This window comes from Balaenoptera ricei, chromosome 8, assembly GCF_028023285.1.
Source record: "Balaenoptera ricei isolate mBalRic1 chromosome 8, mBalRic1.hap2, whole genome shotgun sequence".
NCBI classification, from domain to species: Eukaryota; Metazoa; Chordata; class Mammalia; order Artiodactyla; family Balaenopteridae; genus Balaenoptera; species Balaenoptera ricei.
Genome location: NC_082646.1, coordinates 52,303,561 through 52,330,954, shown reverse-complemented (window position 1 = coordinate 52,330,954; position 27,394 = coordinate 52,303,561). Strand labels below are relative to the sequence as shown.

Here is a 27,394-nt window from a genome sequence, read left to right as displayed (position 1 = left end):
GAGACGGCGGCGTTTCATACCCGAGGTTCCCCCCGTGTCGTCCCCCAACCCCCCTCCGTGGTCAGCATGTGGTGAAGCCGGAGCCGCGAGACCCGGGGAGAGGAAGAGGAGTCGGAAGGGAGGCGGGGTATCGAGAGCGGCTTCAGCTTCAGCTGCGGCGGACCTCGGAGGGGGGCCGCGGCGCAATGTCAGAGCAGACGCCGGCCGAGGCCGGTACTGCGGGGGCCCGGGAGGACGCCTGTCGGGATTATCAGTCATCACTCGAAGACCTGACCTTCAATAGCAAACCGCACATCAATATGCTGACCATTCTAGCCGAGGAGAACCTGCCCTTCGCCAAGGAGATCGTCTCTCTCATCGAGGCCCAAACCGCCAAGGTTTTTATTACACCCCGCAGCCTCCTATTCTTCTAATACTCCCTGATTTTAGTGTCAGCCTCATCCCAGGTCTCGCTTCTATCCAAAGGGGGACGGTGTTCCTCCTCTCCAACCCTACCCCCTCCAACTCAGGCTCGGTCTCTGGCCCAGGCTTCGAGCGTGGGCCTCTCTCGGGGGGAGGGAGTGGGGAGGATAAAGGGTGGAGTCCCACTTCCGCTTACCAGCTCCCTATTTAGGCCACCGCATCGTGTATCCCGCCGCACACGCTTTGAATAGAGCCCTTCGGGGAGGGGGAGAATTAAAGGCAGTTCGTGGTGTGGGGAAGTAAGAGTTAAAACCATTTGAACCCCCTGGGATGGTGGGGAGTGGTTCTCCCCCAGTCCCCCCGCCCCGAACTCTTTTGGGTAACTGTGCTCTGTGGGTTGGAAGGAGGTGAAGGGGGACCTGGGAGCGAGCTGTTGGGGGGTGGGAGTAGGGCCTTGGCCCCGAGTGGAGCAGCCGCCTGTTAGGAGCCCAACATGGCGCCTGAAAAGCACATGATGCGAAAGGGAAGAGAGGAGAATCCATTCCCTGCCAGCCAGGCAGCTGCTCACACCCGTCAGCCCCATTTTGGGGTGGGGGCGGCTAGATATAATTTGTATTCTCCTATCGGAGGGTCTCATTTGCCCCCAGATACGGGAAATTGGGGTTGAGGGTGGGGTTGGAGGGGGTGGGGAGGAGATCTTATCCAACCTGTAGGTGGAGAACTGGCCCACTGGGTAACAAGTACTTGTAGTTTTTTTTTGAAAAGTTCAGTTCCTCCTCCTCTTCCTTTTCTCTTTTTTTCCTCCCTTCCTTCCCTGAAAGTGAAGACGTGCTTTGCTTCACCCCTTGACAGCAGTGGTCCTCTGCCACCCTATATTTCCCTGTAGTCCTCCTCTTCTGTGGATTCATGTGGGAGCGATTTGTCATTTAAGTAAAGTTACTGTTAAACTTAGTTATCGTAATGAGTTTTAATAGCTTCCCAGTACTACGTTTTAAGTTATTTTTGAAGCTTGTACTTATGGTTTAGCTTTTTTCTAGTTGTTAGTGATTGAAATGATCAGGATGAGCCTCCTTTTAGCAGAGTGAACCCCTTTTAAAAGGCCACTTTAACAACAACCACCGATATATTGTTTAGAGGCGCTTTCTGTCTAGTGTAAAACTGAGTGGTCTGACTTTAATAAATGGTTTTGAAATGTGTGACTGGTATAAAATTTGTGAATAAAACATATAAAATATGTATTTGTCTTTTTTATTTACCTTTGTAAGGTGTAGAATTTGTTTCCAAGACTTATTTTTATCTACGTGGTTGTGTGTTTTAAACAAAAGTCTTTAAGTGACTTGGGTTCATTCTTCTTTAGGTTCCATCCACTCTTTTGGGTAAATCTGTTCACAAGATACACGGTTTCAGGTGGTCCTTTCATACCTTAAAAAGGACAAAAAGTAAGGTTTTTCTTTTTTTTTTTTTTTTAGGGCCCAACAAGTTTGTCATGCTCAGTCTGACAGCTAAAATACAAGTCCTTATTCACCTTTTCCTGTGAATGTCTGTGTGAAACAGCTATTGTTCTTTTTTTAAAGTATGAGATTTTAAAAGGAAGCATTCCTCATACTCAACATCCTTTTTATTGATACAATAAACATGTTGGACATGAAATCTTAGTTTTGCCTTGTCGAAGGCTTAACATTAAATGCCTTTAAAAAAAAAAAACAAAAATGCACTTGCGTTTTTTAAAAAAATAACATTGATTTTTAAAAATTCTACCTAGTATTTTTGGGGTTACTAATATTCCACAAAGCCTAATATTTAGCAGCTCAGGTTGTCACTCAAAGAACCATTTCCTTGCTGGTTTTTAATGGATCCAGAAGACTTTCAAAGTGAAAATTAAATGCTGAATATAGTGCCCACATTAAAATTTGTATTTGTGTGTGGCTACACAGAGTGGTGAAAATAGATGGACTATTTGCTGATGAAAGACAGCTGAAATTTTTTTGGCACACGTTTCCTGGTTATTTTTGTAAAGCCAGATTGAGGAAAAGATGTAACAGTCACTTTGGGGAAATAATTTAATGGGGTTGGGGTTGAGGGTGAGGGGAGGGCTTTTCTGTCATTTGGTAGCAAACTGGCTTGGTTTTGTGTTTCTGGAGGTGAATGTTTGTGTCCTTATCCTCTAGCGTTTCAGCATTACTAAACTTAAGGATTCACACTTACTTGACTCCTTCCATGAGGCAGTAGTAGCAAAAAAATACTACATATAAGAATTCACTTGTACAATAAAAAGTTAGCCTACTGAACAGATTTTGGTCTTAAAGAGAGCCTGTTTATCTTCGTAAGTACAACAACGACTAAAATGGTATAAAACATGACATGGTAAGATAAAGACACAGCAATAAAGCAGTTGACGTGTTGGTACTTAATAGTTTACCCACATGCAATAGCCTTGTGAAACCCTTTTATTAGTACTGTAAAAGAAAACTCATACAGAGTTACTCAAAGGTTTCCTTAGTCAACTTTGGTTGTTATCAGAAGCAAGAGCACTTCCACACACTTGTATGGGCAATTGGTTTTGTGAAATAATGGTGGCATTGTGTACTGCAGAACTGTGAGCTTACCCTGGCTACAGGTAGCTGTGGGTAAGTGTTGTTCAGGGTTAAGATTCCTATACACGTGGGAAGGGTAAATGGGGATAATTTTTGTTTTCGTTTTTAAATCGTGGGTACTCCTGTGGAGTGGGAGTTAACACTTAGTTTATGTGGTGTGTCTTAATGCTCCTCAACAAGTCTGTGAACCTGCTGATGCTTTCTGGAAACTTGCTGTGCCTTCTAAAAGCCAGTGATGGGTAGGCATTACAGTTGAGCTGGGGCAACATTTCTTTGCTTTGGAAAGGGCCGCCTGTATCGGCATCATCACACTGGCCCTGCACAAATTTAGAACTCCTGGTTTGTGCGTGTCAGAGGAAAAATATTTCGACGGAGAGTCTGTGCTGTGAAGAAAATCTTCAGGACAAATCCTGGTTTCCAGAGTCAAGTTCAACCTGATTTACATGACTCAGCGGCTGCTCCATCCAGTTTTCCTTGTATCAGTAACAGCTTGCACTTTCCTGCATGTTCATGTGCAAGTTTAAAAGTGTTTTTTTTGCCATTAACTTCATATGTGAAGTGTACTTAATTTCTTTTGTTCATTGGATTATAGAGAAGTAATCCTAATGATTTTACAGGTAACAAAAGGTTCATAGACTTTAACATATAAAATATGCCTATGGAAATTAGGGTTTCTGCCAGAAGTCTGAAAACTTTTTTTCATAGAGTCTAGGTACATCATCATAAGTTAATGTGGGTCACAAAGCTTACACTTGGATTACAGAAAATATCCTCCCCCTTTTTTTGTCACTTAAAACACAGTTTTGTTTTGTTTTGTTTTTTAACTATACGAACCTGAAATTCCATTGAGTGTTAAATGAGGGTACTAGAGACTATGTTTTTTCTTTCCAGTAATTCTGAGCTTATTTTGTATGCTCAACTAAAGATCATTGTAAGAGGTGAGACCTTGAACACTTAAATTTCATAAAGGTTAATATTGATTCAGAAGTATTATCAACAAAATACTGAGGTCTGTATTGTATGTTAAACGCTCACTTTTAAAAGTAGTTCTTTGTTGGCAATTCATTGTACTAAACTTTTCAGTTTCTTTTTATTACTTCAGGCTCCCTCCTCAGAGAAGCTTCCTGTTATGTACCTTATGGATTCTATCGTGAAAAATGTTGGAAGAGAGTATCTCACTGCCTTTACTAAAAATCTAGTTGCAACATTTATTTGTGTGTTTGAAAAGGTATATATACATTTAGAAACATTTGAATTTTTAAAACATGTTCCTGATTAAATAAATACTTGCTTTTGTGTTGGGTTTTCTTGGGTGGTGAAATGTTTTATTCTTTTGGGCATTTAACATGCTAAAGTTAGTGTTTCGTATTTAAAGTGGGTTCTAGGTGTTTTACATTATCCATTCAAAAATAGATGTGTTTGCTTTTAGAAGTTCATTTTTTTTGATTGACTTTGTTCACTTGAAGATCTGTTTCGTCACTAGAATACGGGCAAAAAGATCTGAAGCTATCAAGAGTACTTCAAATTTCATTGTTTAGGTTTCTGGTGTTAGGATGTTGACTATTTCTGTCTTAAAAAAAAGAAAAAGAAAAAGCATAATCCTAGTGTGTGTCAACCTGTGATGGATGCCTGAAACTTGTGATTTTTTTTTTTTTCTGGAAATGTTTCCTCTTGTTAACTTTGTTCAAGTATATTTTATGTGAATGTTCTAGGTATGTATGAATGGTGGATCAGTGAATTGCTTTAGGTTATTTTGGAAATACTTCCCCCCACCTCTGGCCCCTCTTAGTGTTTAGAAGAAAGGCTTGTTAGTTTCTATACCTAGAGATTGTAAATTCCTTTCATAACATTGTATCTGGTAGTTTGGTTAATACAGTATTATGTTGAGGAAGACAAAGGATGTGCTGAAGTAATTCTCTTTCCTGTCAGCCTTCATCTTTCACACTGATAAAAGGGGCATTTATAAGATATTTGGGTTTAAAGATTGTTTCCTAACAAAAAATTGGTGGTTCTTATATTTTAGTAGATGCACCTGTTGTGTCTCGAGAAATCTTAACAGTTGTCAGGCTTGGAGAATTGGGATTATTTTGAAAGAACTCCTCACTATCAGATTTTACTTGTTTGTTAGAACAGAAAATGGGTAGTGGCTACTTGAGGAATTTTTTTCCCTTTAAGTTCTTAGAGAAAAGAAATACTGCTAAGTAAGTATATGCAGAAGAAATTTGTAAAGCTGTATTTCAAACTGAATTATGGAGCTTGTTAATAGTGTATTGTAGACTTTTGCTAAATACTGCTTACCTGAGACTCTCGTCTAAGGAGAAGTCAACTTTGCATTATAGAAATTGGGGCACTAAACCAATTTCTTGGTTTCAGTTTCAGTATGTTCAAATTCATTTGGGTGTTTGGTAGAAAATGTTAACTGACTCTTACTGGGCCTTAACACTGAAGGTGATGAAAATGACCTTGTAGTAAATATTATATAAAGACTCGAATATAGTCAAGGCTTTATTATTCTAAAGTTAGAACTCTAACTCAGTTTTCCCAAGTGTTAGTTTTCTCTGATGGCTAATTTAAGAAGTATTATTTTTGTTACTATGCCCATCACAAGCATGAGCAGATAAGATATAAAACTAAAGCTCATCAGTAGGTAAGATTTTGTGAATTTCAATTATTCAGGTGCCTTTCACACCACAAATAGCTTGTTCATAGGTACCAGCCATATTGTATTGCAGGAGATTAGTTAGTTTTGTTTAACTTTGTACTAAATGTAAATAACTTAAAAAATTTAAGTCATCAGATAAACTATTTTCTAGTTGTTATTATATTTTTGTCCAGAGTGAAAGTAACAGTAGGAATACTGTGTCAAACCCTAATATTTGGGAACATTTTGTACTTCTAAAAATTCAGACTCGTCTAATTGTTTGCTTTCATGAAGGCTAGGTGATAATGACTTTAATTTTTCTAATTTTTTTGGCAGAAATTTCTTTATTAACTTTACATCTGCAAACAAATGTACTTTTAATAAATGATTACTGTTGTATATATTTACGAATTAGTAGTATGTGTGCTATATGTGAAGTAGAACAGAGATTTATGTAGCATTATACTTAATATATAAAACATCCTATAGTAACTTAACAAGCCATAGAATTGTTCTGTTGTTCTAGGTGGATGAAAATACTAGAAAAAGTTTATTTAAATTACGTTCCACCTGGGATGAAATATTCCCTTTGAAGAAACTTTATGCCCTGGATGTCAGAGTCAATTCGTTAGATCCTGCTTGGCCTATTAAACCTCTGCCCCCCAATGTGAATACATCTAGCATCCATGTGAATCCTAAATTTTTAAATAAATCGGTAAGTTTTAACATGAATGGTATATAACTAATATTTTTAACTGTCACATTTTGACTTCTCTAAAATTTCTTGCCAGATAAAAGTAACAAGAATACCCTGTGCTGAATCAGTTTAATTAAAAAAAAAAAAAATTTCCACCTTCAGGTTCACAGTACATTTAAAGTAAATGTTCTCCTTGTTTAGGTTTTACATAACATATTTATTTTGGTTTTTAAATTCCTGAAAATTTTCTGTGTGCTTTTAAACATGATTGGCCATTTAAGATTATGGATAGTGTTTATTAAGAGAGAAGCTGATAATTTTTAGCTCCCCCCTTAGCTGCTTCCTTTTTAGGTGTGATTTTTTTTTTGTAAACAAATTATTTTTTCTTATAGCCTGAAGAGTCTTCAACACCTGGCACAGTGGTCAGTTCCCCTAGCATCTCCACTCCTCCAATTGTTCCGGATATACAAAAGAATCTTACCCAAGAGCAACTAATAAGGCAACAGTTACTGGCAAAACAAAAGCAGTTGTTAGAACTTCAGCAGAAAAAGCTGGAGCTTGAGCTAGAGCAAGCTAAGGCACAACTGGTAAGTAGAGGAGATTTGGCATTTTGAGTATTTTTAAACCTGTTTTCTGATGGATATGGAATTACTTTGCATTTGAATTGTATTCACATGTTACTTTTATTAATAGTGTAATTTTTCCACTTTTATTTTGCAAATTATGGTGTATTTATTAGACCAAATTTGTATATCCTTATTGTAAAAGTCACTTTAATATAAACTGCACTATTTTCTTTCAAATACTTTTTATTAGATTGCTGTCTTATAAGATAGTCCCTTAGTTCTGTTAAAAATTATATCATGTGGATGTACTGTCAGTTCCAAGATGGTAGGTGTGTTGTGGCAGATGTTTTTGCCTAGTCTTTAATATTTAATGAGCTTATGTTTCATGAGCAGAAATCCTTAGCAGTTTCCTTAGAAGCCTATAAAAAAAAAAGCCATCACAAAATTAAGGAGGCCAGGAAGATTATGTATTTCTGTGCATGAATAACCTTATATTAAGCTATTTTACTTAATTACTTAGCACTTGACCTTATTTGAGAGTGAGGAAGTAACAGGAAGGCAGAATTTTATGAGTGCATTATCAGTGCCACTTTGAGAGGAACTAAATTTTATGACTTAGAATTTACCTGGAAAGACTTGGATGCTTGTGCAGCTGGAGTGCAGTGATTTATTTAGTAGTTTCTTAATATCAGTGTGGCCCAGAATTCTGAATAATTAGGAAGAGGGAGGATTTTTTTTTTCATTCTACCTAGAAGTTATAAAACCCCAAAGTAGAGGATTAGTAAGAAATAACAGGCCACATAAATATTGTATATGACCTTTCTCCTTTCATTTTAATCTCCACTTAAATACTAGAAGTATACACTATAAATATGGTATTGAATAAATGGATTTATTGAATAAAGCATTATATTCCTTAGTTTTCGGTTTCTTGACAAATAATCTGAATGTTTTACAGTTGTAACATGAACGTTTATCTTGTATTTCAGGCAGTTTCTCTTAGTGTTCAGCAGGAGACATCCAACTTAGGTCCTGGAACTGCACCATCCAAATTACATGTTTCACAAATTCCCCCTATGGCAGTTAAAGCTCCCCATCAGGTTCCTGTGCAACCTGAGAAAAGTCGTCCAGGTCCATCCTTACAAATTCAAGATATGAAAGGAACTAACCGGGATCCCCGTCTTAATAGGTTGAGTCAACATTCTTCTCATGGAAAAGATCAGAGTCACAGGAAGGAATTCCTAATGAACACATTGAACCAGTCTGATATTAAGACAAGTAAAACTGTACCCTCTGAAAAACTAAATTCATCCAAGCAAGAAAAAAGTAAATCAGGTGAAAAAATAACCAAGAAAGAACTTGACCAATTAGATTCTAAATCCAAATCTAAATCTAAATCACCATCACCTTTGAAAAACAAATTATCCCACACGAAAGACTTGAAAAGTCAAGAATCTGAAAGTGCAAGGGTGTCTGATATGAGCAAGAGAGATCCAAGATTAAAAAAACATCTTCAGGATAAGACTGATAGCAAAGATGATGATCTAAAAGAGAAGAGAAAAACTGCAGAAAAAAAGGATAAAGATGAACACATGAAATCATCTGAACACAGACTGGTGGGAAGTAGAAATAAAATCATAAATGGCATTGTACAAAAACAGGATGCAGTAACGGAAGAATCAGAAAAACAGGGGACAAAACCAGGGAGATCGAGTACTAGAAAGCGATCAAGATCACGATCACCCAAGTCTCGATCACCGATTATACATTCTCCCAAGAGAAGAGACAGGCGGTCACCCAAACGAAGGCAAAGGAGTATGTCTCCAACCTCAACACCCAAAGCTGGGAAGATTCGCCAGTCAGGAGTTAAGCAGTCACATATGGAAGAGTTTACACCACCTTCCAGGGAAGAAAGAAATGCGAAGAGAAGTACTAAACAGGATGTTCGAGATCCAAGGCGAATAAAAAAGACTGAAGAGGAACGACCACAAGAAACTGCAAATCAGCATTCTACCAAGTCAGGCACTGAACCAAAGGAAAATGTAGAAAATTGGCAAAGTTCCAAGTCTACCAAAAGATGGAAATCTGGTTGGGAAGAAAATAAAAGGTAGGTTGTTAACATTTTTAATCGAGTAGAATAATGTGTACATTTAAAAATACAGTGTTGATTTAAAAATTGGATAATGTTTATTGGGTGATATAATTAGTACTTTTTTCCCCCGTTTAATTCTTAAAACCCTGTGGGTTAAGTACCATTATTATTGTTGTTTTACATATAAGGAAACTGAAGTTTAGAAAGGTTAACTAATCTGCCTAAGGTGGCACATCCAGGACATGCAAGAATCAGAATTCATATCTGATTTTCCTGACTTCAAATCTTGTGCTCTTAATCTTTAAATTAACTTTTATGGTTACATATATTCATTTTAGCCAGATCCTATTAAGGATCTTTAAATATGGTCCTGAGTATTTAAAAATTTTTTATGATGTAACATAATTGCTTTTATGGTTTCAGTTTACAACAGGGTGATGAACATAGTAAAGCTCCTCATCTAAGGCATAGGGAGAGCTGGTCAAGCACTAAAGGAATCTTGTCACCTCGAGCTCCAAAACAGCAGCATCGATTAAGCGTAGATGCCAATCTTCAGATTCCTAAAGAGTTAACTCTTGCAAGCAAAAGAGAATTACTTCAAAAGGTAGCTACTGTGCTCCCATGTAGTCATTATTCTCCTTTTGTCTATAAGTTTTTTTGTAAGTACTTTTTATATTTAAAATATTGATTTCCTTTTATCACCCCTATGCAGACGAGTGAACGTTTAGCATCTGGTGAAATTACACAGGATGAGTTCCTTGTTGTTGTGCATCAAATTCGACAGCTATTTCAGTATCAAGAAGGTAAACATAGATGCAATGTACGGGATAGTCCTACAGAAGAAAATAAAGGTGGATTAAAAAAGAAACCTCTCTTAACTGATGCTGAATTAACCTACTATGAACATAAAGCAAAACTGAAAAGGACACAGGTTCAGCATTCATTTCCAAGACTTGATCTCTTAGATCCTGATATTTTTGACTACCCTTTGACTGATGCCTTGTTGTCTGGAATAGAATGTGAGCCATCCAAAAGTAAACATGCAAGTAGGAATAGTGGAGCACAGTTTGACAGAAAAGAACAATTTAGTGAAAGAGCAAGACGTCTTTCTCCTATATCTGGGAGTCGTACTTATGCTGAGAATCTTTCACCCCATGAGGGCCGGAGAAGACATGACGAGCAAGTCTCTGCTAAAGGTAGAAAAAGTTAAATCAGATTATGCCTATTGAATCACACAGCAGTGAAGGGAAAATGAACAAGCTAAGTGGGGATGGATTTTTGTGACTGTTCAGACTTCTGTTTTGTCGTTGTTTGTTTTGTTTCGGTTTTTTCCCTCAAAGGGAAGGGAAGGGAGCTGATATTTATAAGGCCAACCGTGTGTTAGGTACTTTACTAGGTTCTTTATATATGTAATCTGATTTAATCCTCACAATGACCTAATGAAATATATATTATCCCCATTTTACAGATAGGAAACAAGACCAGAGAGGTTAAATAACTTGCTCTCAAAGTCAAATAATTAGTAAATTGACTGAATGGGTGTTTTTTTTACCCAGGTGTATCTGACTCTAGAGGGCATTCTCTTACCTGCTGCTTGTTGCTGTCTTTTTCCCTCCCCTCTCATAAAGTGAGATAGTTATGGATGTTTTTGAATAAACATTTACAAGAATATACGAAGAATATTTTAGGATAATTTGATATAAATTATCAGATTCAGGGAAAATAAATTTTTTTTCTTTTTAAAAGGTGTACGAGAAGAACAGAGATCACCATTCAATGATCGTTTTCCACTTAAGCGACCTAGATATGAAGATTCAGATAAACCATTTGTAGATAGCCCAGCATCACGATTCGCCGGCCTTGATACAAATCAGCGACTTACGGCTTTAGCTGAAGATAGACCATTATACGATGGACCTAGTAGGCCATCAGTAGCGAGAGATGGCCCAACCAAGATGATTTTTGAAGGACCTAATAAATTAAGCCCTAGAATTGATGGACCTCCTACACCAGGTTCTCTTCGGTTTGATGGATCACCGGCACAGATGGGGGGAGGTGGCCCTTTGAGATTTGAAGGACCACAAGGCCAGTTAGGAGGTGGGTGTCCTTTGAGATTTGAAGGTCCTCCGGGACCAGTAGGGACACCTCTGCGGTTTGAGGGGCCTATTGGTCAAGCCGGAGGAGGTGGTTTTCGGTTTGAAGGTTCCCCTGGTCTGAGGTTTGAGGGATCTGCAGGTGGTTTGCGATTTGAAGGACCAGGGGCCCAGCCTGTGGGTAGTCTCAGGTTTGAGGGACACCGGGGTCAACCTGTGGGTGGTCTGAGGTTTGAGGGACCTCATGGTCAGCCTGTGGGTGGACTTAGATTTGATAATCCCCGAGGTCAGCCTGTAGGTGGACTTAGATTTGAGGGAGGTCATGGTCCATCAGGGGCTGCAATTAGGTTTGATGGACCTCATGGTCAGCCATCAGGTGGGATCAGATTTGAGGGCCCATTGCTACAGCAAGGAGTTGGGATGAGGTTTGAGGGCCCCCATGGTCAGTCAGTAGCTGGTATGAGATTTGAAGGACAACATAATCAACTTGGTGGGAACCTTAGGTTTGAGGGTCCACATGGTCAGCCAGGGGTTGGGATCAGGTTTGAAGGACCTTTAGTCCAACAAGGAGGTGGAATGAGGTTTGAGGGTCCTTCTGTACCAGGAGGCGGCCTGAGAATCGAAGGACCTCTGGGTCAAGGTGGTCCAAGATTTGAAGGTTGTCATGCTTTAAGGTTTGATGGGCAGCCAGGTCAGCCATCACTCTTGCCAAGATTTGATGGATTACATGGTCAGCCAGGTCCTAGATTTGAAAGAACTGGTCAGCCAGGCCCACAGAGATTTGATGGACCACCTGGACAGCAGGTTCAACCAAGATTTGATGGTGTACCTCAAAGATTTGATGGCCCACAACACCAGCAAGCATCAAGGTTTGATATTCCTCTTGGTCTTCAAGGCACACGATTTGACAATCATCCTTCACAAAGGCTTGAATCAGTATCTTTCAATCAGACTGGCCCATATAATGATCCACCTGGCAATGCTTTTAATGCCCCATCCCAAGGACTGCCGTTCCAAAGACATGAACAAATATTTGATTCACCTCAAGGACCAAATTTTAATGGACCACATGGCCCTGGAAACCAGAGTTTCTCGAATCCCCTTAACAGAGCTTCTGGACACTATTTTGATGAGAAGAATCTTCAGAGCTCTCAATTTGGAAACTTTGGCAATTTACCTGCTCCAATAACAGTAGGAAATATTCAGGCATCTCAACAGGTAAGTCTGTTACAGTTATTCTAAAAGTATATTGTATGCAGATATGAACCATTTTTAATGTTTCTAGTGTTTGAGGAAGGTTTTCAGGATATAGTTTATTCTATAGGTTGGAAAGGATTTTTTAAAATTTAATTTTTTTAGTAAGTTTTTGTGGGGGGCAGTTTTTAATGTACTTCAAAACCCCACCTGCTAGGAAAGTGAGATGAGAGTCTTCTGGGGCTGAAATTTGCAGTTTAAATCCAAAATTGATCTTAGTTCTTCCAGGATGTAGAGAACCCTCTCAATCTCAATCTCCACCCCCCCGCCCAACAAATCTTTTCTTTTTTAATAGACTTTATTTTTTAGAGTAGTTTAGGCTCACAGCAAAATTGAGCTATGAGGTATAGGGATTTCCCATATACCCCTTGCCTTCACATATGCATAGCCTCCTCTTACGGTTTTTTGTTTTGTGGGTTTTTTTGTTTTGTTTTTGGCTTCAAAGGTATTAAAGTATAATACAGTTGTGTGTGTTTCACAGACCTCTGCTACATTGTACAACTTTTGAGTCTTGATGAGCTTTATAGTAATCATAGAGCTGATTTTATAGACTGTTCTTTGATTAAGAACTTCCTTAGCCTGAGTTAACAAACAAACAAGAAAATCAAATTGCCTATGCTTTTACAGTCTGTAATTCTTTTTCTTCCTCTCTTCCTACTTTTCACCACCTTTCTGTCATTCCAGTCAACTGCAGTTGTTTGATGTTAACTTGTTCTGCATACATTTTAAAATGCTTATTGAAATAGTGTTAAAGCAATATGCTTATAATTTGTGATTAATTCAGTTGATATTAATGACTACTTTTACTTGCCTGCTGAAATTCTCCTGGGCTAAATTTACTTTTTTCCAGGTAGTGACACTTCCTTACTAGGACAGATTTATTTTATGCCAGTAACATTGCATGGAAGAAAGTGTAAAACAAGAAGAAAGGTTTTAAAAGCATGTTAGAAGCATTATTGATAGAAAGCAGCCTTCTGTCCATATCCAGTGGTTTGGGAAAACAATTGGCCTCCTTAGTTAGACTTATACTCTATTGTATGTTTTTAAGAGAAATGATACTCTTAATTGACAAGATACTCTAGAATGGGACTTGAATTAGTCTTGTTCCTACATTATACAGAATTGATGGGGTTTTTATTACGCATACATACCACTGAAGGTTCACACAGGATACTGAAGAAGGCTTATAAATGGACATTTGTTTACATAGTAGCAATATGTAGAAGTCCTACCTCATTCTTGACTACAAATACAATAATTGTATGCCTGTACTGTACTTGTTTCATGACCTTTATTTTTTAACATTCCCTTAACATCTTTTACAGTCTACTTTGTAACTCAGTTTGATGGCTAACAGAATGATCATAAAGGAGTTCAGATTGCTAATTAAAGCAGGCTTTTGACATCTGTGTAAAGGAGTTAGGTCACGAGTTCTGGCCTCAGCTTTGCTGTTTACTGGCCATTATGATTGTGTATAGATCACATGGCTGGATGTCAGATTTCTATTTGTAAAATAAGAGAAAACACTGGCAAGGTAAAGTGATTTGTGTAAGGTCATACAGCTAGTTTTTGGCTACCTTATGTTTGCATGGTATCTTAAACTTTTCAAAGAACCTTCACATCCATTATCTTATAATTCTGTGAAAAATATAAGGGAAGGTCTTATTGTTCCTTTTTATAGAAAGCCTAGAAGTGAAGTGACCTAGTCAGGTTACACTTGTAAATCTTTATTATCATAAACAGGCCTCATGATATCTGTGAATATATTAACGTAATTTGAATGTTAAAGTTTTACTTAAAAATATAGAAAAGATGTTCTTAAAACCAAGATTTCTTTTAAAGGTTCTGACTGGTGTTGCTCAGCCAGTAGCATTTGGCCAAGGACAACAATTTTTGCCAGTTCATCCACAAAATCCTGGAGCATTTGTTCAGAATCCTTCAGGTATGTACTTTCTGAACTTTGTGTTTTTCGAGAGACAATTATTGTTTGATTGAGTAGCTACCTTGTCAATTTTAGAAAATGACAATTTTGAGAGGACATATGCAATTTAGAGAAATTTAATCTGACTGGAATGTTTTGTTTTCTTTCTGAGTTTGTTTACATTGTTGATGTATATTCACACTAATCCCCTTTACAACTAGAGATGGTTAGCCAGGACTTGTAGACCACAAAAAAGAGGGAAGGAGACCTAGTAGGTGGAAGCTAGAGGGTAGGGTAGGAATGTGACATTTGTGTTGAGGTAAAATGAAGTCAGTGACAAACCTCAGAAGTATCAGTTACTTGATACTTTGAAGTTTTGTTTTGTGTGCGTGTGATGATCCAATAAACATTAAGTGAATACTGCAGACATCACCTTATAAGCTGATTCATTCATATGTCTTTATGGGCACTCAAGTAATAATTGTACACAACATGTTAAAAGGATTTCCTAGCTAGATGCCCATGATAAGCATCTATGGGGTGAGGCTTAACAATATTGTTATGGATACAATAACAATAGTAGATACGTGGGCTTTAAAAATAAGTTTTAGGGAATTCCCTTGTGGTCCAGTGGTTAGGACTGCATGCTTTCACTGCTGATGGGCCCGGGTTCAATCCCTGGTTGGGGAACTAAGATCCCTCAAGCCGTGCTGTGCAGGCAAAAAAAAAATGTTTTAGTTTTAATATGTGAAAAATGAGAAGTATATAAATTATAATTACCAGAAAGTCAATATATTGAGAGCTAACTCAACCAAATTGTTGTGGTACTTGCTTTATTTCTGAATCATTAAAACAGCCATCTTCAGAAACATGCTGTAGCATGGCTCTATTAAGTTTACAAATTTAGAGTTTTCCAAAAGTTCTGAAGTAACTAGGGAAGTCCTAGCATTAAGTATTAAACTGTATCATCACAGGAAGCTCACTCAATTAATTTGAAAACGTTTTGTTTTTAATTGCTAGATTGACAATTAGGATTAGTATTCTTCTTATTTTTTGTTTTCACTATAATGAAAAGGGAAGGAAAGTACTGAATATTTGGGGTCTAAAGTCAGAAGACCAGGGTTAGAATCTCCACTCTGCTACTTTACAGGTAGGTGGAGTATAAGCAAATATCCTCTCTGGGGTTCAGTTTTTTCCTCTGCAGATAGCATATGATAAAAGTCAGGATTTGCCGGGGAATTTTTTTTTTTCCCAGAGAATCAAATGAGATAGTATATGCAAAAGTACCATGTAACTTGTGAAGTGCTATATTGGTGTGTTCTCCTTTAGAACTCAATTTTTCTTGTAGAGTAGAGGATTTGTTGTATTGGAGTTGGTAGCTTGAGATAGCGTGCAGCAGCTGCAAATTTTGCTCCTTTTTGTATGAGATAATATACAAAACCTGCATGTTTTCTTTTGCTTTTACAACCTTGGGATGCTTATGTATACAAGGCATAGCAATGTCACAGAGGAAATCACATCTTATTTCCTGGGTTGGAGGTTATTAAATGAGATGTTAGATACGCCTTCCTTCTTCAAGTTTTTCTTAAAGAGATATGAAAAGTATTTAGTGTTCAGTATTTGGCTTCTGTAAGGTTTTTTCTCAAAATTTAAAGTGAAAACACTCTTTTCCTAGTAGTAAATATACTCATGTTCATTTATTCATCCAAACAAATACTGATCGTTTGCTATATTCTAGGCATTGTGCTAGGATGACTTTAATAAGGTTTATCCTTCTAAGGGCTTTATAATGTAGCAGGATCTATGGACTTTTTTTTTTTTTTTTTTCTCTAAATAGCTGTTCAGACTTCCCTAGTGGTCCAGTGGTTAAGACTCTGTGCTCCCAATGCAGGGGGCCCAGCTTCGATGCCTGGTCAGGGAACTAGATCCTGCATGCCACATCTAAGAGCTGGCACAGCCAAATAAATTAAAAGAAAGAAAAAAATTAAACAGCTGTTCACTTGGTTGATAAGTTAGACACCATCATTGGGTACCTGAGTATGAAATTCCAAACCTGTTCTGAGAATCACCTCTTATTCCTGTTTCTAAATGCATAGAAAATCAAATACAATCTGAAAGTGTCTTAAGCTTTTTTTGTGTTTCATGCAGCTCAGAGTATTATTTTATTTATTTATTTTTTAAGTCTTTATTGGAGTATAATTGCTTTGCAGTGATGTGTTAGTTTCTGCTGTACAACAAAGTCAATCAGCTATATGTATGTGTATATCCCCATAACCCCTCCCTCTTGAGCCTCCCTCCCCACCCTCCCTATCTCACCCCTCTAGGTCTTCACAACGCATCAAGCTGATCTCCCTGTGCTATGCAGCAGCTTCTCACTAGCCAGCCATTTTACATTTGGTAGTGTGTATATGTCACTGCTACTCTCTCACTTCGTCCCAGCTTCCCCTTCCCACCCTGTCTTCAAGTCCATTCTTTACGTCTGTGTCTTCATTCCTGTCTTCATTCCAACTCCACTAGGTTCATCAGTACTGTTTTTTTAGATTCCATCTATGTGCGTTAGCATATGGTATTTATTTTTCTCTTTCTGACTTACTTCACTCTGTATGACAGGCTCTAAGTCCATCCATCTCGTTACAAATAACTCAATTTTGTTCCCTCTTATGGCTGAGTAATATTCCATTGTGTGTATGTGCCACATCTTCTTTATCCATTCATCTGTCGATGGACGCTTAGGTTGCTTCCATGTCCTGGCTATTGTAAATAGAGCTGCAGTGAACATTGTGGTACATGTCTCTTTTTGAATTATGGTTTTCTCAGGGTATATGCCCAGTAGTGGGATTGCTGGGTCATATGGTAATTCTATTTTTAGTTTTTTAAGGCACCTCCATACAGTTCTCCATAGTGGCTGTATCAATTTACATTCCCACCAACAGTGCAAGAGGGTTCCCTTTTCACCACACCCTCTCCAGCATTTATTGTTTGTAGATTTTTTTGGTGATGGCTATTCTGACTGGTGTGAGGTGATACCTCATTGTGATTTTGATTTGTGCTTCTCTAATGATTAGTGATGTTGAGCATCTTTTCATGTGTTTGTTGGCAATCTGTATGTCTTCTTTGGAGAAATGTCTATTTAGGTCTTCCAACCATTTTTGGATTGGGTTGTTTGTTTTTTGATACTGAGCTGCTTGAGCTGCTTCTGTATTTTGGAGATTAATCCTTTGTCAGTTGCTTTGTTTGCAGATATTTTCTCCCATTCTGAGGGTTGTCTTTTTGTCTTGTTTATGGTTTCCTTTGCTGTGCAAAAGCTTTTAAGTGTCATTAGGTCCCATTTGTTTATTTTTGTTTTTTGTTTGTTTGTTTGTTTTGTTTTTAAGGACAATTTTAAAATGTACCAACCTCATGGTATTCTGTAGAGCACAATGTCTTGTAAATTTTTTTTTTTTTTCACACACACACACTGTATTTTATTTTTACAAGAGATAAATAGACTGACACCAAGCATTGTACATGGATGACCACAACAAAAGCAACAATGATTGCAATTACCAAACATGAAACACACTCATACTATGTCATAATATTGACATTCAGTCCAGTAATCCTTCACTGTAACAACTCCTTTACTTTGCAGTGAAAATTGATTTGTATATTCTTTGCCTCTGAGTCCTTGTGGGATTTTTTTTTTTTTTAATTCAGACAGAAAGTCACACAAATTATACTCATCCTCATCAGTTCACTCAGTCCCATGTAATTAATTTTTTTTTCATCTTGATCTTTTGTTAGCACTTTTATGAGTTCATCAGTTTTTCATTAGAGTTCTGAAAATGCTTATTCATTCAGTTCAGCAGTACAGTCAGTTACCAGAAACCTGTACTTGTCAGAGTCTTTTCCATGAATTTCTTGAAGATGAAACCCTTTTATAGGAACATATTTGCAAAATCATCAGAGTATTTCCATTATTCTAGGAGGCTTTTTTTTTTTTTCATTTTTTTCTCTGTGTGGTTTTTTAAAATTATATAAGTTATAAGTGTACAATACAGTGATTCACAATTTTTAAAGCTTTTGCTCCGTTTATAGTTACTATAAAATATTGACTATATTCCCTGTGTTACACAGTATATCATTGAGTTTATTTTATACCTAATAGTTTGTACCTCTTAATCCCTTACCCCTATATTTATATTGCTCCTACCTTCTTCCCTCTTCCCACTGGTAACCACTAGTATGTTCTTGTTCTCTGTGTGTCTACCTCTTTTTTGTAATATTCGCTAGTTTGTTGTATTTTTTAGATTCCACGTCTAAGTGATATCGTACAGTATTTGTCTTTCTCTGTCTTATTTCACTTTGACTGTTTTTCTTTAAACAAATATTATATATACTGCCAAACACCTCAGTGCTTTACAAATATTAATTCATTTAATCCTCATAACAACCTTAGGTAGGAACAATTAATATTACCCTTTTACAGGTAAAGAGAACAGACACAGATAAGTAACTTGATCATGTCACACAACTAGAAAGTGGAATTTCTAGTTAGAATCCCAGGAGTCTGGTTCCATAGTTCATGCTCTTTTTTTTTTTTTTTTTCATAGTTCATGCTCTTGATCACTAAACTTGGCTGCTGGAAGACATGTGATTAGCTAGTTAGGATTCTTAGACATATAAATAGCTAATTCTAATAAAGGTAAATGTTAAACTATTGTGTGAAGTGGCTGTTGTAATTGACCGTTGAGGTTGATTTATTCATTCATGTAGTCAAACATTTCATTTCAACAGACATTAATTAGCCTATTGTATACAAGGCACTGTGCTAAGTGTAAAGAGTATGCAATGGTTAAGGGCAGAGATTATGTATTGTATTGTGGATGCAAATTGAATTTCTGCTATTAAGAGGAATTTTTAGTGATTCAGAACTTTTTTCTAGAGGTGTGGTAAGTAAGATGCATAGTAGTGACATACAAATATATTAAAATACTGTTTTTATAGTTGAGTTAAAGAATTGTAATTTTTAAATTAGTGCTTAGCAAAATATGGAATTGGATTGATTCCTCACCAGTGAGCTTAAGGAGAAGATTGTTATCCTTGTTTCATTTATTCAGATTTTTGAAGCTTTAGTAAGCATGACACCTTTTCAGCAATAGCCTGAACTGCGTTGCAAGGGCAGTAATTCAGCAAAGGTCAGAGGGGCAGGTATATTCTGAGCCACAGGGCTCACCTCCCTGTGTTAGTTCCCCTGGGTAGTTATGAGAAGGTGGGGGAGCTGGGGGGCTGGGCAGGAGTACTTCCATTTAGGCTCTGGGTATTTTTTTCCCCTAGAAATCTGTGCTAAGAGATGGTAGCCTACTTCATCTATGCAAAACGACCTTTCCCAATATGGTTAGGTGAAGAATAGAGAATTGGAAGGGTGAAAAGTTAGACCTAGAGGTGTGGTGCTGCATTGCATAGAAGGGAGCATGAAGCTCTCTGCCCTCAGTATTCTGCTTTTCTTTGGCATGGATTTAAATTAAGGGCAACAGTGGGTAATACTGGTTTTTTAAGATAACATGTATGTCCGTATAAAGTATTAGTGGTTTCAGTATTCGTCTTAGAATATATTTTTAAGAGGTCATGGTTTGCTGACATAAATGCAAAGTTCACTTTTGGGAGCTTTTGGTAGTTACACTGATCTTAACAAGATTTTATTAAGTTTAATGTTGATAGGATATCTTGAAGAAAACTTTAAAAATCCTTAGTACAATTTGCATCTTTAAGTTCTACTTTTAAGAGTGTTATTTTTTTAAAGGTGCCCTTCCTAAGGCATATCCTGATAATCATCTCAGTCAGGTGGATGTAAATGAATTGTTTTCAAAACTGCTAAAAACAGGAATTCTCAAATTGTCCCAGCCTGATTCAGCTACAGCACGTAAGTATGGTTCTGTAATTCATCTACACAAAGCTTTATTAAGTTATAAAGATGTATGATATGATACAATGATGTGTTCTATGATAAAAGTTCTTACAGTGATTGAATTCTTAGGTATACTTATATAACTGGTTTATAATGAAATAAAAAAAAATTTTCTAACAAGGAACTGTTACCTTTATAGTGGACATTGTTTCAGTTAACTAACATTCCTGCAAACACCATGTGCAGACTTTTTCTAGTTATTCTGTATTATTTTAGCTTATAAAAAATAATTAGAATGTTGATGAATTTCATGAAGATTGACTTTTAAGAGACCAGACCTTATATCACTTATCAAAATAAAGAATTGTATTAGGTTCCTTGGCCAGTAAACCTAAGATCAGGAGCACTGAATAGGCAAGATGGGGCTCTCCATATGCTTCTAACACTATAGTGTTCCCCTGTAAAGAATACATGGAAACTGGTTTTTAGATATTTGTTGTGTTTCTTTTCAATTGAAGAAGTAAATGAAGTTGCTGCTCAGCCCCCTGCTGAGGAGGAAGAAGATCAAAGTGAAGATCAAGACGTTCCAGATCTTACCAATTTTACAATTGAAGAATTGAAACAGTATGTAATCTAATTTTCTAAGGTAAAAGGGACGGTGACTTTAATAACAGTGGATATTATCACTAGTGCTATTCGTCTTACCCCTCTCACTGTTTTTAAAATTTAGGAAGCCCGTTTTCCCTTTTTTAATGTGGTAAAATATACATAACATAAACTTAAGGAAGCCTGTTATCTTCTTTTCAAATATGTTTGCTGCACAAGTATTTAGGCCAAAAGTCTATCCCCAAATTTCTGTTTTTTATTATCTCTGTTTAGTATAGCAAGTATAGGGAGTTTAAGGATTAGGTGTTAGTAATCACTCATGTCTTCCTTTTTATCTCTATTTTCTCTTAATCATCACTGTTTTTTCTGTATTGATATTCTCATGCTTTTGAAGTTAAGAAAATGAGGTTTTTGTAGTCTAGTATTTAAAAAATTAAAAATTTTTCATTTTATAGAAAATACAAATGAATAAAGTCAAGAAAATAAAATTACCTACAATTTCCACTTTACTGATAACCAGTGTTAACATTTGGTGCATATATTTTCATAAATTTTTATTGCCTTTATTATATAAAAAACATTTACAGTTGCTTTATGGATCCATTATATTGTTATGAGTACTTTTAAAAATAATAGAACAGCTAATGGGTTTCATCTTTTTTTTTTTAATTGAAGCATAATTTATTTATAGTGTGTTTCAGGTATACAGCAAAGTGTTTTATATATATATATATATAATATATATAAATATATACTTTTTCAGATTCTTTTATTATAAAACACTGAGTGTAGTCCCCTGTGCTATACGGGTTTCACCCTTTTAAAGGCAATTTTTTTCAAAGTGATACTTTTCACATAGTTAAAACTTTATAATGCAAGTCTTACAGTAAAGGCTTATAATAAAAGATGGCATGCCTTTTTCCTAGTACTACTTTTTACCTGAAGGCAACCATTTCTTAACTCTTTTATCTATGGTTCTTGGCATTTACTTCTTTATTTCTTAAAAGATACATAGTTTTCTGATTTATTACATTTCTTGATTTATCCCATTTAGACAATTTATTGACTTCCTGAAAGTGAAGATTTAGGTAGCTCTTTTACTGTCCTCCCAACTCTTAGTTATAAAGCCATTTCTCATTAAATTTTTATTCAGTATTAATATTTTGACTCTAAATATTTTGTTTTCTGGTATACAAAGTACTATGTACTGTGCTTTGCTTTATTCTACTATTTTAAAAAAATTTCTGGAGTTAATAACTGCCCTGTTTGTTCACTTACTTATTCTGCATAACTATTTCTTTCCAGATAGGGAGCCCAGAATTTAAAAAAACTGATTATTGCTGACTTCAGTTTCCCACTAGTCTTCTACTTTTTCTTTTTAGTTACCCATACTATTATTATTTCTTCTGTACCTCTTTCACTGTTCTTTAGACCAGGGTGGGACAGTTGAGTTATTTAAAACCGCGAAGATCTGGAGAGGTGAAATCTAATTGTTCTGCCATATCCACCCTGATATTGACATTAATCTAAGAACAGGCCAACTATTGCCTTATTAGATAGCAGATGATCATTCCATTATTAGCTAGAAGGAAATAAGTAACTGGGCCAGGCCTATTGATAAGAGGGTAGACACCATGTTCCAAAATTAACCAAAGTTAAGGTAAAGAGAGTCACTGACACTAGAGAATATTATTGATCTTTGAATATTAATTCTTCCAGCCAACTGTTGGCTGAAACATTATTTTGTCACATAATAATGGCTTCACCATTATCAAAATACAGAAAACTGAAGTACTTATAACTGCCTTTTTTTTTTAAGGCCATTAAGTCAGCCACAGTATCAAAACTAAAGATTATTTCTGTATTTTACAAAACAGACGTTATGATAGTGTTATAAATCGACTGTATACTGGTATTCAGTGTTACTCTTGTGGAATGAGGTTTACAACATCACAGACAGATGTATATGCAGATCACTTGGACTGGCATTATCGACAAAATAGAACTGAAAAAGATGTAAGCAGAAAAGTCACTCATAGACGTTGGTACTACAGTTTAACAGTAAGTAATTCATGTGCCTCTGAACTATCTTTTAGCCTTTAAATTATATCATTCAAAAGTATATTAGTTTAAGTAATTGCTGAGCACTAACTAGTGAATTTTTTGAATAAAATTTGACCCTTAGAATATAAAAGGTTTTTTTTAATTAAAAAAAATTTGAAGAGTATGTATTTGCTTTTTGTTGAAATTAAGAGTAGAACACAGGTTTCTTCTAGTTCTAAAATTCCAAGGTTCTATGACTGATTTTTTTTGGTAAAATATTGTGCATGAAATTTATCTTATTTACATTAGTAGTTGTAACTCTAGAGTTAAAGGAATGTTAACGTTAAGATCTTAATTATTCATTAGTTGCTTTATGTTGTCTATTAGTTATGGCGCTCAAAGAGATGGTATAATTCTAAATAATCAATATTAAAGCATATTGTAGAAGAAAGTACCCTTAACGTTTAAATGGCATTATATTGAAGGTGTTCAGTAAGAGTCTAGAAACAAATGAATATACTCTTTTTAAATTAACTCTTTTTAAGGACTGGATAGAATTTGAGGAAATAGCTGATCTGGAAGAACGTGCAAAGAGCCAGTTTTTTGAAAAGGTGCACGAAGAAGTCGTGCTCAAAACTCAGGAGGCTGCTAAAGAAAAGGAGTTCCAAAGTGTACCTGCTGGACCAGCAGGAGCAGTTGAGGTAAAAGAAAAATGTTCAATTTTCTACCTCTGGTCATGCCTTTCACTTCCTTTAAGTAAATAATCATAAATATAACTTTATTTACATCCCTCTTTTAATGATTTTGAGACTTCTCGTAAGCTTTACTCTTCAATGTTATTCTTGTGATCTGGCTTCGGGTTTCATAACCACTGTAGTTATTACATATTTATCTGTGACCAAGATCTGTGAAATGTTAACTATTTTTGCATGGAAGAATGCGAAATCCTTAGATCTTACTTTGTATTATATATTTAAACATTGTTTAAATTTTCACAAAACTCTTAAATTCCTTTCTCCACTTAACAAAATGTTTCTGTATTTTCACTTAATGGCATTAAGTGTGTTCTATTATGTAAACTTCATTTTTATATGGTTCTATTTTAGAGTTGTGAAATTTGTCAAGAACAATTTGAACAGTACTGGGATGAAGAAGAGGAGGAGTGGCATTTAAAAAATGCTATTCGAGTAGATGGAAAGGTAATTTTTAGCTCTTTATGAAGTACTTTAAAAGGAAGTATTAAGATTTTTTTTTTTTAATTTTTATAGGGGTAGCTTACTACTTTGAAAGAAAAGTGTTAATTGTATTTTTATTTTGGTTTTTAATAAAAATGGTATTTCTAAGGTATTGGACTTTAGAGAGTCAGAGTGTGTGAGTTGGAAGGCATTTTAGCAATCATCTGGTCCTGTACTCATTTTATAAAAAAGGTTGCATAACTAGTTAATGATAAATCCAGGACTAGATCTTCTGAGTCTAGTTAGTCTTCTTTCTGCCTAACCACACTATTTTGATTCTGAATTTATATTTCATCATCAAAACTGTTTCTGTCTTAACATACCATGTTATCTACTTAAATATATAAAGGAAGTTTTAAGGGAAATCAGGATGAAAATTTTGTTTTTATCCGTTTTTGTGACCAAATGATTTTCGTTGCCTTTTCAAAGATAGTTTATCTCTGGTTTAAATTTAAAAAGAAAATCATACCAGAATAGTCCATTAGAAATGAATATGCATGTGAATACTTACTTACTTTTTTGTTTTTGCTTTAGATTTATCATCCATCATGTTATGAAGATTATCAAAATGTAAGTTCTTTTTGGTTACTGTTTGTTCTCCTTTACATTGATAAATTTTATTTTCAGTTATTTTTTGCATCTGGGCAACATTTTTATTTTAATCTTGATGTGTTGAGCTGTCTTAGTTTTGATGTAGCATTTAGGTTGTTCATTAAATATTGGTGCTAGATTGATAGGGTCTGATTTAAATTTTGAAATTTTTGTATCATTCCTTGTATTCTCTTCATTTGAATCTTGATGATGTCTTCTACTAGAGTACTAGGCCTAGAGAATGAGAAGGTTCACGATGGGAATAATTTTCTAAAAGTTATGGGTAGCATTTACTGCTTACTCCACTCGGCCGTGTAATATAGGAATAATTTTTAAATTATCATACATGAAATACAAAAAAAAAATCAGTCTCTTGACCTTGGAAATTCAAGTTTTCATATTTGTAGAGTGATCATTTTTTTTAAACCAAACAGTGGAACATCTTAACTTTCAAATAATATTTGTTTCACAAGTTCAAGGGGCAGTTTGGAAGATGTACTTAGGTCATCAAAAGACTAGACTTTGTAGGATGTTTTGATGGTTTTGAGGTATTTTTAAAAAATCCTTAGGGTATTTGAAATTAGGAGCAACAAATCCCAGGATATATGTAGGGGGTTATATTGGGATTAAAATATAGAAACGTGTCTAATCATTGAATCAGCTTCTTTTGTCGTTAAATTTGTTACTGCTTTTCTTACCATAGCTCATTGCTGAGCACATATCAAATGCTCAATATACATTTTATTTATTTATATTTATTGTATTTATTTGGTTCTGCTAGGTCTTAGTTGAGGCAGGCGGTCTCCTTCGTTGCAGCATGTGTGCTCCTTCATTGTGGCATGTGTGCTCCTTCATTGAGCCAGCAGGCTCCTTAGTTGCAGCTCGCTGGCGCCTTAGTTGTGGCATGCGAACTCTTAGTTGCGGCATGCATGTGGGATCTAGTTCCCTGACCAGGGATCGAACCCGGGCCCCCTGCATTGGGAGTGCGGAGTCTTAACCACTGCGCCACCAGGGAAGTCCCTCAATATACATTTTATTAATTGGCTGCCGTTATGGCATGTTTTGTGGGAAAGCAGGGTTTTCAATTGCATTTGGTATATATTTATTTCTTTGCCCATACAAGGGTCTTATAAAACTAAATGTCATTTAATGTGATATTTGTGAACTTCAATCAGTACTTAAAGGGTTTTTCATTTTGTAGACATCTTCATTTGATTGTACACCATCTCCCAGCAAGACACCAGTTGAAAATCCCTTGAACATTATGTTGAACATTGTCAAAAACGAATTGCAGGAACCCTGTGAAAGTCCCAAAGTTAAGGAAGAACGGATTGATACTCCACCAGCTTGTACAGAGGAAAGCATAGCAACAGCCACTGAAATTAAAACAGAAAATGACACAGTCGAGTCAGTTTAAGTAAAATGAGAAAGGTATGTTTTTCTTTTTTTTAAAAAAAAAAAAAAAGCTGCTGTTGAAATCTAGAAGGTGAAGAATTTTTTATGTATATATAGACATATCTATATAAATTGTCTAGCTGAGGCGGGGCCTTCAGCTATCATTTGGTTAATAAATACATTTTAGTATTTGCATTTCCTACTGCCTGCACAGTTTCAGGTGCTTGTTGTGTGAAAGTTCTGTAGATGTGTGCAAATTTAACAAAATGAAATTGTATGTGTAAAAATGTATGATTTTCACTTGTGAAACTGTAAATTATAAATAAAAAATATTTTTGCTATCCATGGAGTGTAATATTTATGCACACCATCAAATAAAGACAGTGTTTCTGTACTTTTTATTGGGTGAAAATGGAATTAAACAGCAATTTCAACATGAGATTTTTTTCCAGCAGCTTCCCATGATTAAAGAAGCAAAGTCTGAGTTAGTTTTATCCTTCAGAGGGGGGTTGTGAGAGCACTGCAGGACTTTTCTCAAATTGAAAAGCCAGATTTGAAAAAGATTTTTAAATGAAATAGGACATATTTGCATATATATATATCTCCAGCTATAGAGAACCATCCAGATGTCCATTTTTGAAAAGTATCTAATGAAGCAACTTTTATTCTTGAACTTGGACACTGATGCCATCAAATGATTAACAAATATATTTAAGTACTAAAGGTGATTTTTTTTTTAAATGACATTTTTCAAATTTGTCAGATAACTTAATGCAGATGAACATATTTCTATTTTAAGTTACAGGGGAATCTGTAAGAATGTTAATTTGAAACATGGTTAACCTTTTTTCCTTTGTTGGTTTTGACTGAATTAGATGGATGCCATGAGATGTTAATATTCATACATGTAATAAATAGAATGATGAAGAAACTCCAGTTTGTATCTCTTTATTTCTTAAGTGCCTTTAGAAAGTGACTTCTTTTTCCTATGTCTTTCATCACTCTGTTCTTTAAAACATGAATGAGGCACCTGCTATGAGCCAGGCACTCTCAGATGCAAGATTAATCTTTTCTGCCATCTGTTGGAGGAGATAGGCATATAAAACAATGAAATGTGTTGAGCACTTACTATATGGTAGGCATTCGCAAACTCTTTACATATGTTTCCTCTGATACTTACAAATAATTCTAAATGGTAGATGGTATCCCCAGTTTACAGATGAAATTGAATCATTCACTTAAAAATTGTAGAACAAGGATGAGAACCTGGCTTTGCTTCATTTCATTACATAGTATTTCTGCAGTTTACAAAAATGCCCTAAGATAATAGGCACACCAAACTACCTGGAGGTTGATTAAGGAAGACTTTATAGAGGT

General features: G+C 35.9%; 1 protein-coding gene across 2 annotated transcripts; it reads left to right on the top strand.

Annotated features, from left to right (window-relative positions):
- On the top strand, positions 1 to 26,948 carry PCF11 (PCF11 cleavage and polyadenylation factor subunit). Of its 2 annotated transcripts, none has more exons than XM_059930698.1 (16): positions 1 to 377; positions 4,099 to 4,224; positions 6,164 to 6,352; positions 6,727 to 6,921; positions 7,890 to 9,007; positions 9,416 to 9,596; positions 9,705 to 9,795; positions 10,739 to 12,303; positions 14,182 to 14,281; positions 20,043 to 20,162; positions 20,666 to 20,771; positions 22,631 to 22,814; positions 23,342 to 23,497; positions 23,903 to 23,995; positions 24,566 to 24,601; positions 25,824 to 26,948. In XM_059930698.1, the coding sequence occupies exons 1-16, from the start codon at positions 186 to 188 to the stop codon at positions 26,037 to 26,039; spliced, it is 4,668 nt and encodes a 1,555-aa protein (XP_059786681.1). In that variant the 5' UTR covers positions 1 to 185; the 3' UTR covers positions 26,040 to 26,948. The 2 variants fall into 2 exon arrangements, with proteins under 2 accessions (XP_059786681.1, XP_059786680.1); XM_059930697.1 differs by having other exon boundaries at positions 9,705 to 10,188.
- Positions 26,949 to 27,394: the final 446 nt, after the last annotated feature.

Bases quoted from the DNA above. Each gene is read 5' to 3' on its own strand.
- PCF11 (XM_059930697.1), top strand. From the start codon at position 186: ATGTCAGAGCAGACGCCGGCCGAGGCCGGTACTGCGGGGGCCCGGGAG. The intron at 378-4,098 runs GTTTTTATTACA...TTATTACTTCAG, and splicing joins TCGAGGCCCAAACCGCCAAG to GCTCCCTCCTCAGAGAAGCT. The intron at 24,602-25,823 runs GTAAGTTCTTTT...TTCATTTTGTAG, and splicing joins GTTATGAAGATTATCAAAAT to ACATCTTCATTTGATTGTAC.